The sequence below is a fragment of the Pyxicephalus adspersus genome, chromosome 8 (genome assembly GCF_032062135.1).
Source record: "Pyxicephalus adspersus chromosome 8, UCB_Pads_2.0, whole genome shotgun sequence".
Lineage (NCBI taxonomy): Eukaryota > Metazoa > Chordata > Amphibia > Anura > Pyxicephalidae > Pyxicephalus > Pyxicephalus adspersus.
Genome location: NC_092865.1, coordinates 24,835,088 through 24,848,100, shown reverse-complemented (window position 1 = coordinate 24,848,100; position 13,013 = coordinate 24,835,088). Strand labels below are relative to the sequence as shown.

The 13,013-nt window shown below is 40.6% G+C and overlaps 1 protein-coding gene across 1 annotated transcript in view; it reads right to left on the bottom strand.

Moving 5' to 3' along the window:
• LOC140336600 (ADAMTS-like protein 2) overlaps positions 1 to 12,623 on the bottom strand; it is a 39,137-nt gene extending 26,514 nt beyond the window's left edge. The window contains exons 1-4 of the mRNA XM_072419820.1: positions 12,314 to 12,623; positions 5,013 to 5,137; positions 4,237 to 4,312; positions 137 to 239 (exon numbers count right to left, since the gene is read on the bottom strand). Coding sequence (XP_072275921.1) covers positions 137 to 239; positions 4,237 to 4,312; positions 5,013 to 5,137; positions 12,314 to 12,394 — 385 coding nt within the window. The 5' untranslated portion in view covers positions 12,395 to 12,623. The remainder of the gene's footprint in view (positions 1 to 136; positions 240 to 4,236; positions 4,313 to 5,012; positions 5,138 to 12,313) is intronic.
• Between the last annotated feature and the right edge of the window lie 390 nt (positions 12,624 to 13,013).

Sequence of the window (13,013 nt, the reverse complement as noted above, 5' to 3'; positions counted from 1 at the left end):
AGCCACAGTTTTATTTTTCCTATTGGTGTAAGCTCAATCGTGCATAGTGCAAAATAATCTAACAAACAAGTTTATAAAAAAGCAAGTGTAATTAAAGCATTTTTTAAAATTCTCATAGTACATCACAGTAACTGACCTGGATATAGAGGTACCCAGCGATGATACATTTTCCCAAATGCCTTAGCATTAAAAGCTGAACACTGATATTGTTTAAAACTTGCAGAGCCAGCAGGACAAAACTGTAACAAGAGAAAACAGATCATCAATAATTATATGAAGAGACCTTCTCACATAGATTCATACGACCACTGTTAATGATGCTTAGGTCATTTCTATGCTACTATTAAAGCCCAACCCTAGGTTATGCAGACATCTCCCCTTCCCATTACTTCCCTGTAGGCTACATGTCCATGTATCTGTTCTCTACATCATCTTCCATAAGCCATTACAACCTGTAGTCCCAGCACCGACACCATCTCAGAACCAGAACCAGCACCTATGTAATGTAAGGGGAGGAAGCCAAGTGCCTATTCACATCCGATAGAGTTTTGGATCGTACAAGCATTTATTATTGGGTGTAGCTGTGGCCAGCCTAGAAGTAGAATATGCACCAGCATTTTTTCATTAGGGGGGTGCTAAATAGCAGAACCAGCAACCTATGCTGCTAAGGTAGTTCAGCCCCTGATTTTACCATGGGTGTTACTGGACCATTTACAGACACTGGAAATATCTAAGATTGTTATTGTCTTGTGTACTAAATGTTAAAAGACAAATCTAGACATTCTAGAGCTTAAAAACTCTCTTGTTTTTGAGATGTACTAAAGAATTGTATGCCTTCTCTTTTTTGTAGTTCATTTACTTAACCAATACCGGCAGCACACATATCACCGGAAGTGCCAGTTGCAGGTAAAATCTGGCACAGCAGCTCCTCCATACTGATAAAATGATATTTTTAGCCAATCAAGCTTAATATTATTTACCTGAAAGAAAGGGCAGTGGAAGGTAAAGAAAATTCATTAAGTAAGGGCCCCTTCCTATTCAGGGCTATTACAAACATCCTTCGGTCAGATAAAGGATCAAACTAAAGTTGTAAATTTCCCTCTTTAAAATCCATTCATATTCTGTACCAAACCTTATGACTGTGAATGAGTTAGCCATGGATATTCAGTGTCCTGAAGATGATATATGGGTTGGACAGGATTATATGTGGGTAATTACATGTTAACATGGAAGTAATTACAGGGCAATGTGTGGATAATTACAGGCCTGTACACCGGGGTTTGTGGAGTTATGTACTAAGCATATAGAGTAGCCATTCACATTAAATCAGCCTATTTATTGTACTGTTCTTTTAAAAGAAAACAACCGCCAATTACTTTAGCTACCTCTTTGCAAAGTAACAAACAATGTTTATTTATTTGTGTGTATGCAGGTAGATGTTTTGTGTTGTAGAACAGACGTAATCCCATTTATCCACTAACATATAATATCTGGAAACACAAATAATTGTGTTTAGGTTGAAGAGGAATGCAGACTGAGCTATGTATAGTTTTGCGTGGGTTGAACAGGTCATAAAACAAATATACCATACATGATGATTATACTGGTAACACATTGCAAACATCTAAAGGGGAGTTCTGGCTAAAGAAAAGTTTTTTCCCAAAAGTTGTGCTTCAGACACGTTTCAGCCAGGTAGCTCGCTGCTCCTAAATCTGTCCCAACATCTTATACCTTGGATGACTTTGATCCAGGTGGAATGATTTGGACATTTTTCAATGCAGAAGCAGATCTAACAAAGCATATGGTGCAGTTCTGTTGAATGGCTGTTTATCCTTTTTTATAATTTAATGCAACTGCATATGATAACTGAAAGGCTATACGCTGAATTACTGTCCATAAAAATAATGTTGTACACATGCTAGATTTTCACCTAAAACAAATATAATAGTCCCTTAGGGTGCATACACACATGCAATTTTTGTCGCCAGAACTGATCTTTGGTGAAACTTTCCAGCGACAAAGAGTGACAGATGAACAAAAAAGCAAAGTACACACAGCACGGTTCTGTTCTATGGAGAGGGGAAGGGGGAAAAAGCGAGTGGCACAGTGACTTATATAGTGGTTGTTCCCTATCGGTCGTTCATTGATTCCTCTTCATAGATCCAAGAATGATGTCAGGCAATCGCTCTACACATATCAGATTCTCGTCCGATGCACACGGTTGTGCTCTTCTCGGAAATCTTCTGATTTGTGTACATAGCTTTACTCCTAGTTGGGTTGATTTGCTAAGAGAATTTAGGCTGTTCACATAGCAAAGCGAGTTATCTTTTTGCAGGAGATATTCCATCCAGTCACTGGAAAGCAAAAATTCTGCTTTTTATTTCCTAGCACATGATTAGATATTCCTTGCAAAGTTGATTTTTTTAAAATGTTTTTTTAAATTTAAAGGGTAAAGCCCCTTCCTCCACCACAGCGGTAAAGACAGAATGGGAGCGCAGAGCCTCCTGTTATACCCAAGTCATGCATCCCAAGAGACTTCTGGCTGCTCCTTCTGAGCATGCGTAAAATGCACGGAAAAACTTTTTTCCTGTAATGGGGAAAAAATTCCAATGTCACTCATGCACAGTGAGATCAGCTCTCTTTTTTCCCATTTATAGCAGGCTACATCACCTGATCTCGTGCCTGCACAGTGCGAGATCAGTAGACGCAGTCAGAAGATGGCGGCATCTGGCTCTCCCTTTGCGTCAAGACGCAGTTGGATTACAGGACGACGTGGGAGAAATCGGGGGCTCTGTGCAAGTAAGGCAGGTGAGTATGATTTTTTTTTTATTATTTAGTTCCAGTTAGGTGAATGACCCATGCAAGGTAATAATTGACCTTAGTAAGTGAATAGCTAACATTCTTTAATAAATCAGCCCAGTGTATTCCTTATAAGCACACCTGACTAGATCCTAGCCCTGCTTCTCTCTCCCAGCCTGAGCTCTGTTATATTAACCTGGGGGTGATGCAGAGTTACATTTAGAAACTTACTTTTGTTACATTTAAAAATGTATAATGATGTATTAATAAATACAAAGCATCATTCATTTATATTTGGCTGGAGCTCAGCTGACATGTAAGTGTGATTTATATACAAATCAAGAGATTTTCCCCTTTTCTCTAATGCAAGGAAACAATAAAAATCTGTTCACACAGATTTTCTGGCATGCTGGAAAATTCCTACTTGTGGCAACAAGCACTTCCAACATTTGTCAGCCCTTTATGTCACCTAATAGTTGCAGAATGACACCAATGTGTAAAGTACCTGGCTGATTACAAATCCTGTGCCAGTGGAAACAATAATTATACCCATATTTCAACTGTTTACCCGAAGTTCCTGTTCTACAGGGAAACCTCTCTTCACCTCCCCAGGCAATCAGGTAAAATTCTTGGCTCGAGTTCAATTGTGGTTTAATAAACACAAGATAATTATATTTCTCTTTCTAGGAAAAGTATCCAGGTATCTGTTGTTTGTGTTGAGGAATATTCAATGTGCAAACCCAACCACCAAAAATCCTATATCCGCCTTTATGTTCCGCTTTTAAAATGAGTGATCAGGGAGTCTTCAAAGAGATGGCATACCCGAAGCATCCAAGCTTCCGGGACTTAATGAATTCCCGCAGGCCTTTACATGAGTTAAGTCCTCCCAGCCAATCAAGACAGCCAAAGACCGGACTTCAGGGAAATGATTGGGTGAAGATTTAGGAGCCCTTGCCAGAGCGAGGACAGGTGTGCACAGAAGGCAGGTAGGGTTATTTAAGGATTGCCTGCTGCAATATTTTTTTAATCCTAAATATAAGTTAAATAAAAAAAGTACTTTGCAATCATGCCATGAAGATATTTGTTCTGGCACTTCTCGTTATAAACTGACAACACCTGTTTAATAACTGCTTTGTCACAAGGGTTTCTGATGGATAATATGAGACCACAGAGACATAGCAGCACCATCAGCAATCCCATCTGAATGTCACACATGTCAAGAAGTGGCTGCAAAAAGATCAGCAGCACTGATATGTAACAAAATATGAAAAAAGTGAAAATCAAAAATTCCTCCTTCCCCCCCAATCTATTCAAATCTAAAAATCTGTTTTTCCGCACATGTTACAAGACCTTACAATAATTCACCAGGTCAGATGTCATCCCTCACTCAGCATTCTTTTTAATTGCAGCATGATTCTATGTATAAATCAGAGTTACCTGCTTCTGACACAGCTGGAATTGCTTTGACTGCCCTCTGCACACAGTGTTATCTATTCCCAGAACTGTTTGGAGTCTGTAAAAGATAAGACACTCAAATCAAGCAAGAAAATTACAGTTTTTTTAAGCAACATATAGGGGCGTATTGATAACTAATTTAAAGTGACTTTCACCAAATATTTATTGGTAGTGAATCAATCACTATCATTTAAAACACTTGCACCAGGAATTTTACCTACTGTGAATGTTTGGTGATTATCACAGTAACTGTTTTATAAATATGGCTCATAGTGTACTTATAGCGAGTACAGATTTGTAATTGTAAAACATCTCATAGCAGACACGACCATGCCCCAAACTGTGCTAACTTGACTTTAGCACCAAAACCAGCTTATTTATTTACTCATTGGTGTGGGAGTGCTTTGCTATAATCAGAAAAAAACAAAAAGGCACTAGAGAGTAGGAAGAAGGTTTTTGACAAAAAGACTTTGCATGTCTTTTCTTGCAAACATCTTCACCACCCGGTGACTTTTTCTTTAATTTTAGGTCCAATTTAGGTACTGGAGGTTTGGCAAAAGAGGAATTTTACGCTCTTATTTCCACCAGCCAACTTCTAAGGACAGATGTGTTATTGTTACTCGTTATTCGCATTGTCCTAAAAAGACTTTTCCATTTATTCTTGTTATACGTTAATAAATATTTATAGAAATGAAATACTTGAGGTTTGCAAATGAAAAAACATAGGACATGAACAGTGCAGACCCCAAGACACTTACCTCTGGCGTAAGCAATGTCTTTCGCGAGACATCACTCCCCCTCCACAGGTTCGAGAACAGGTAGACCAGGAGCTCCATTCACCCCACCACTCAGTCACATCTTCATCAAACACCTCACTGCTGTCCTGACAAGAACAGAGAGCCTCAGCAAACAGCACAACACCTTAGTGGCAAAATAAAGGCATGCGTATATAGGTATACATTGGGCCTGATTTATTAGTCTATTAGAAAATAGACTATGATGGGAGAACCTGGGTGATAAGGCAAGCTTGTCCAGGATTGAAAATATTTACTAACTAATAGCAAATGATTTTTAAGAAATCAATTCCAGGTTTGGTGGATAACCCAGGTTCTCCCATAATATTCTATATTCTCCCCTCTTGGAGAGCTTTAATAAATGAGTCTTGCCGTGTCTGAACTGTGTTTCCTCCCCATACAAGATGATGGGACTGCAAAAAGCAACTCAGAAGAAACTCCTCGTGCAACCAAACCAACATAGGTATGTTACTACCAGAATGTGTAAATGTCTTATAGTTAAAAAAGCCATTAAGTAGAACCAAACATGTGAAATGTAAAAAAAACTTTATATACTGATCACTATCATTGCACGTATTCTCTATATCCAGGTATCAGAAAACCAATTTTACAGTGACAGCATAAAAAAAAAACATTAACCTATCTTGTTGAATTACAATCTCCATTCTGTTTAGGAGCAACCCACTGCTGACTTTATGAAGCTTTTTATGTCAAACTCCATGATTCCCTGCTGTACTTCTACCAACCACCAAATCACTACAGGACCCAGTTAAGATGTGAAGATCCCCAGGAGGAACCAACAAGATCAATACTCCCCAAATGTCAGTCACTTGGACATTAGAAGAGGGTGCTTTTGGATTGGCAGCAGATTTTTGGAGCGGCATTTTATAAACTGAAGTGACAAGTTCTCTGGAATTCTTACTTTTATAGTGCTTAGCCATTGCTCAGAGCTTTGGGTTTCTATCATCCTCTATCTGACCTGCTACACAATTCCTTTCTGAATTACTCTAGTGACCACATTACTAACCTACTAATGTCTACCACACTGATTGTAGGAACAACCTATTCTTAGAAATTCTTTATCCTCAGGATGTGGAGAGTTAAGAACACTGCAGAGTCAAGGGTGACACCAAGAAAGCATGCCTGCAAATGGTTGTGTTATTCAGTTACGCTTTGCACCGAAATTACATTTCAGCCACTGAAAACAATCTTTTGTGTTAGTTTCCAGTAACAGTAGACAGATCGCTGTACACGAAGCGCTGTTAAGTTCCATCGAGCGTGGAGTGGGATGGAAATGATAATGGTCTTTAATAATAATATCAATAATAATGATAATATTAATAGTCATCCTTGCTCAGTCATTTAGTGATAAGCCACAACTAGACAACATCAGGGGACAACTGCACACACGCTTGATTTATGCCCAATATGATCACAATTGTTTGTGTTGTGTGACGTTTATCTACAGTGTTCTCCCCAGTCCCTTTTAGCAGGGCACACCGCCCGGCAATTTCACTAACCACTCTGCTATTTTTGAGTGGTTACTGAAAATACCATCCGCCTAAAGCTCCTTCCCACCTAGCTTAAACAAATCCAGAGCATACTGATCTTGTATGTGTAGGTAGTTCAAGAGTAATTTCAGTGGGGTGGGAGGGTGAAGGTTAGTGAGGAAGACAATAAATTCAGTTTTATTGCGGTTGAGCTTCAGGTAACTCTCAGCCATCCATGATCCGATGGCTCACAGGCAGTATGATACTTTATCCAGGACAGATAAGTTGGGGTGTTTTGGGTGCCTGCTTCTCTGTAGCTCATTGTTGTTCCTTCCACTAGCCCCTAACTGTGTTCTGTATTAACCTAGGGGCCACAAGATAAATCTTTAAAGCTCCCACGGGGAAGAGGACTCCTAGAAAAGACAGATACTGTACATTCTTTAGCAAATTAAGTTCTTTCTGCTTTTTTTTTTAATAAAGTATTTTAAAGGCACTAATCATTAAAGCTGAATTAACCATTTAGTTTACATCAACATCCTAGGAACATTAAATCAAAAGGCCTAATGTCTAATAGATAATTTTCTTACAAAAGCAGCTAACATAAAAAAGGAAGGGAAGCAGTGGCCCTTCTGCAGGAGCCCAGCACAATCCAATCAGTCTAAGTCTAAAGCTCCTTCTTCCTCTCAATTGGAGAACTCTGACTCCAAACTGGAAGCAAATTGTACCTCTACAGAGAGATCACTTCTTCCCTACAAGAACTAAGCTCCCACTCTGCAGCTGCTAGGAGAGCACAGGCCTTTCTTCTCACACTGTGGCTCCTGTACAAATAAGTTGAACAAAAAAAAATTACTGATCTGATTTAAATGGAAAGTCCAGTTGTGTTTCAATCTAACAGAAAAGGCATTGACACGTTACCATACAGTGATACAAACGTGTGTTTTTATGTTACCCAGACTATGGCTACGTACAAACGTCAGATGATTCTCTTCTAATAATTGCCTTGGGGCTGATTTCAGACGAGAATCTGATGTGTGTACAGCGCTCCTTGTCCGTCATTCCGAGGAGGGTCCTGGCGGATCCACGGAAGACAAACAATCGTAATTAAAGTGATGGGGAGAGAGTGCAGCCGGGTGCCGCTCCGACATTCTCTCCCATCTCCGTACAGCAGAACGGTTCTGTATGTACAGCGCTCACTCATGCATTGTGCAGTCCTATGTCGTTAGGATCAATTATTGCATGTGTGTACTTACCCTGACAAGGCCATCATTTATTTCCTGTGTCCTGTTTTGTATATGTGAAGTTTATAGTTGAAACCCTTTATTAAATGATGTAGTGTTGAATTATGATAAATTGAGAAAATTGTGAGGAAAAGTGAACTTTTCATAGTTAGGCCTCTCTTGCTATAACATGCATTATTTACCACAATGATTGAAGTGTTAGTTTAAGTAGTCTCCTTTAATTTTGCAGCTCCTAGTAATGCTAGAGATGAAGGAAACACTAAATCCATAAGCCATGCAAGGAATCTAAACACAGCTACAGAAGTCCAACATCAGGGTAGATACAACATCCCAGAAAGTAAAAAACTTGAAATATCAGATTGATCCTCGGGAGGAATTGTGTGAGTGCAGGTCATTTGTCTTCCCCCTTCTTTCTTCTACACTACCCCCAGGCCTGGTGGTGTTAGAAGCTGTAAACCTCTCTTCTAGCTAAAGTGTTTGATCTCCTACTTAAAAGGGACGCCAGCAGTTAAGATGTTCCACCCCTTCACTGCTGGAGGGGCAAGAGCAGAAGGAAAGGATTAGGAAGATGGTGTGAAGTGATAAATGGGGGGATGAGGGAAATGAAGAAAGATGCTTTGTAAATGTTGACAGATGAAACAAACCGTCCACAACCAAAGTGTTCAATCTGCGATTCCTTTCCAAAAAAATCTGGATAAATCCTTTATATCCAAAGCTGAACAGAGAGTGTTAACCTGTGTTGAATCCTATGGCACAGTGGTCTTGAGCTACATAGGGGCTTTAGGAAAAAAAACAAAAAAACATGTGACTTCTTTACTAAGGGTAACCTGAGGTCTCACGATTCTGAAACCACTGAATTTGCAAATTCCTCCATGATTCGGCACATCAGGCGAGAATCTAAAAATTCTGAGAATGTTTTACGATGTGGCCCAATCATATAGAACCTGAGATGGGGAAACTTTCTGCCCTCGGGCCAGTCGCTCATGTAATGATCTGGCTGGGTCGGTTTTCCAAGGACTCCTATTAGCACATGGAGTTCATACTAGATGAATGTTGTCATCTGAGGATAAGGTCCCATTAACTGTCTGCTACAACAGGAGACTGCAAGGCATTATACATCACTGGCCTGTTGTGTTGTGAAACGAGGAGCCAAGTTCATTTGGCCGGGGTAAGAGTATCTGATGCCAGGGGTGGTACTTTTATAATAAAACTTGTACTGGAAACTGGTTGCTTTGGAAAACCCCTGCACCTATCCTTGATCCAGTTATAGGATGTTCTATGGAAAGGAGAGGGGGGAGGAAAGCAAGTGGCACCCGCTGTGTCCTCCTGCATACAATACATTGATCGTTTCTTTTTGATCTTTCATTAAAAAGGAACTAAACTAAAAAGTCCCCCATATAAACAAAAATACACTTACCTTCAATCCCACAGGACAGTCTCACCCATACGGAGGACTCTTCCTTTGGGTCCTGCGTCGTCCCGGCATCTGTCTTCAGGGCGGCGCCATCTTCTTCCGGGTTCTTGTTCCTTTGTCACCTGACTCAGGGGCGAGATCGGGTGATCTAGCTGGGAAAAAAACTTGCCGATCCCACTGCGCAGTGAGTGAGATTGGCAATTTTTTTTCCTTATGACAATGGGGCTGCACCCAATAACCTCCCGGGATGGTGCTGCAGGGGTGCTTCAGGGGTGGTGCTGCGCCCTTTTTAAAAAAAAATTGTGTTGCACTAAAAAAAAAAAACAAAGAGTTTTTACTCTACATAAAAGGGTTGTCTACCTTTTTACATAAAGTGAAATTTCTGAGTTTAGGTACGCTTTATTGTGCTGTGGCCATCAATCCACCACGAGGCAGTGATGAACAACATTAAGGGCCCTCTGTACACATGCTAGATTTGTGCCCAAGAGGAGCATGAACGTTCATTTTAAGCAGCAATCAGTTGTCAAGTGTTTGCAACATCAGGTCCATTTTATTCTTGAAGTTGACTGCAGAGTCCTACTGAAGACAGAACCATGCTCCCAACTACTCCCTTTCTATACTGCAGCTGCAGTTCATTGGTGTGATTCTTGAAATCTGACAGTTTCTTCCAGCCAAGTTGCCAGTTGCTTTTCCGCCTCTGAACGAAAAACTGCACCGCAACCTCACTCAACTTTACCATATAGCGGTTGTCAAACACCGTGTTGAATGGTTGAATAGGGCCAACTGGGGATGGCTGAGTGTTGTTTTGTTTGTTTTTATTCTATTGCAAGTCTGAATTCAAGTGAGGAGCCTCACTGTACTCAATAATGGGCAAAACTGGAAAAATCCCCATAGTTATAAAGAATAAATATAGTCTATAAAATATCTGAGGTCTTCCCTCTGTGTGCACCACAGGTATGGAAAGGCTTTGTCCCTGCATAGGGATCATCTCCATGATGAAGCAAAAAACATGGAAGAATGAACAGATAAACACGCACGCACACAAATATATAAACCAGCACAATCTATATCAGCGTATTTCAACCAGGGTTCATCCAGAAGTTGCTAGATGGGTCCTTAAATCAGAAGCATTTTGTGCCTCCCAGGTCAGTTTAATGGGGAGGATTGATTTTTTGGCTGTCTGTAAAGCTGCGTACACACTGCCAATTTTTGTCGTTGGAAAGGATCTTTCACGATCCTTTCCAACGACAAGGGAGTGCACGATGCATGAACGGTGCTGTACATACAGCACCGTTCATGCTCTATGGAGAGGGGAGGGGGAGAGCGACTGAGCGGCACCCTGCTGCGCGCTCTCCCCTTCTCTTTCATTACGATCGGCTGTCGTCCATCGTCCGTGGATCCGGCAGGTCGGTCGTCCGGACGATGGACGACACCGACTGTACACACGGCAGATTTTCGCCCGATAATTGGCCGATGCCGATTATCGGGCGATAAAAATCTGACGTGTGTACGTAGCTTTAGGGTGACATTATTCCCACTGGCCAGCAATTTAAAAGCCATTCTCAGCGGTTCCCTGGGACCTGAAAGGTATTGAAGGGTTCCCCCATGTTAAAAAGTTGGAGAAAGTCTTTGCTTTACTAGGTGCAGATAACCCCTCTGGAAATACCCATAAATCTGATTACATTGATGACCATCACATGCTCATTGTATACGTTATCCAAATAAATATCTGCCCCCCTAGATGGCTTTTCTACAACATTTATCCCCAGGGTGTTTTTACAAGCAGGGTGCAGGTTGGGCTGCTTGATACAAACATCCTACATTGCATGACTTGTACAGTGCAGACATACATGTTTATAGTGCCAGGTCTCCTATGCATCTAGAAAATGATAACCACATGCGGCATGCCACAGACCGGACAGCTCCACACACACATAGGATATAAAAAGAGAACGCTATACAAACAGACGTGTAATTATAGACACGCATAAACCATGCAGACACACGGCTATTTAAAGGAGACCCGTATGGGGACTGCCATTGATGAATGTTATTGCCTGGCTGCAATGCCAATTCTCTGAGTTCTACAATATACAGATCAGTAAAGTCAGAGAACTCTAAGTTTATGTTATAAATCAGTGGGTTATGATGCTGATCCTCTATAATGAGAATCACAGAAGCAGAACAAGTGCATAGATCAGGAAAGTCGAATCTAAAAAGTCCTTGTTTGCTTGTTGCAGGTCAATATATATATATATAGATCAATGTTTTCACTAAGGAAGTGTGAGTTGATGTGAAGTCAGTGGCATCAAGGACATGGCCAAGCAGCTGGCATTCACAGCACAAGACAGGTTACCTTTAAATGCCCATTCACTGCTACTACATTGATAGATAGATAGATAGATAGATAGATAGATAGATAGATAGATAGATAGATAGATAGATAGTGGGGTGGGTAGATAGATGAATAAATGCTTATCATGTGCAATAATAATAATTATAATATTATTAATAATAATAATAATAACAATTATTATTATTATTATTAATATTATTATTATTACACATTACATACACACACATATATATGTCTTCCTAATGTGTAATACTATGTATATAAATATATCCAATCATGTGCAATAATAATAATTATTTATATAATAAAAAATATTACACATAACACAAATAAATATTTTTTCCTCTTATTGACATGTAATACTATATAGAAATATATTCCATCATGTGCAATAATAATAATAATAATAATAAAATATATTTATATAATAAATAATATTACACATCACACACATATAAATATATTTTTCTTCCTATTGATGTATAATATATAAATATATCCAATCATGTGCAATATTAATAATAAATATTTATATAATAAATAATATTACACATCAGACACACATATAAATATGTCTTCATCCTACTGATGTGTAATACTATATATAAATATATCTAATACTAATAATAAATATTTGGCACATATATCCCTAGCTGATAATGCTGCACACAGAGAGTTATAGGTCTGTAGCAGAGTCACCCCGCTCGCCCTGGAAGAGTCCCCGCACAGGTCACGTGGTGAGGCGCTCGGCTGCCGGTGCGTGTTACCTTAGAGGCAGAGGCTGGGTGCAGGCAGAGGCTGAGGAGCAGGACGGTGAGCCCGGGGGGGCGGCGGACAGACGAGCACATCCCTGTACTGCAGCTGCGGCAGGAAAAGCCTCGGCACCGGCTGGGGCAGCCCGCTCCCTCCCCGCATGGCCAAGTAATTACAGGCTCTGAGCTGTGTGAGGCTGGGGGAGCTCCGAGCCGGGACAGGGGGAGGGGGGAAGGGGGACACAGGAGGATGGAGGGAAGAAGACAGGGCTCAGGGGAGGGAGAGAGGTAGACACCATGATAGGGGGAGGAGAGGGGAGCTGCTGCCACTGGGGTTCTGGGTGGATGAGGAAGGAGAGAAGGGGTGACATATGGAGGGCTGATGCAATATCAGGGGGGGGGATGGCAAGAAATCAGAACATAGACTACTGCTAAAGGGATGATAGCAAGGAAATCTGTGTTCATGTAAGTAGATCAGTAGTTGGGGACACTGCATGGAGTTTACCACGGGACTGCCTAGAGGATCTCCCCCATAACAGAAAGTAACTATAAAGTGTATGTCATTTTTATTTCTTGGATGATCTGGATAGAATAGGAAAGGTCATCTGGAGTTCTTATTGCAGTATGTGTCACCGTTGGGGAGATTTATGGTGACAGTTGTCACTAAAGCAGGAAGTGAGGGGAAATCTGGGATCTCTATCTGAGAGGGAAAGGC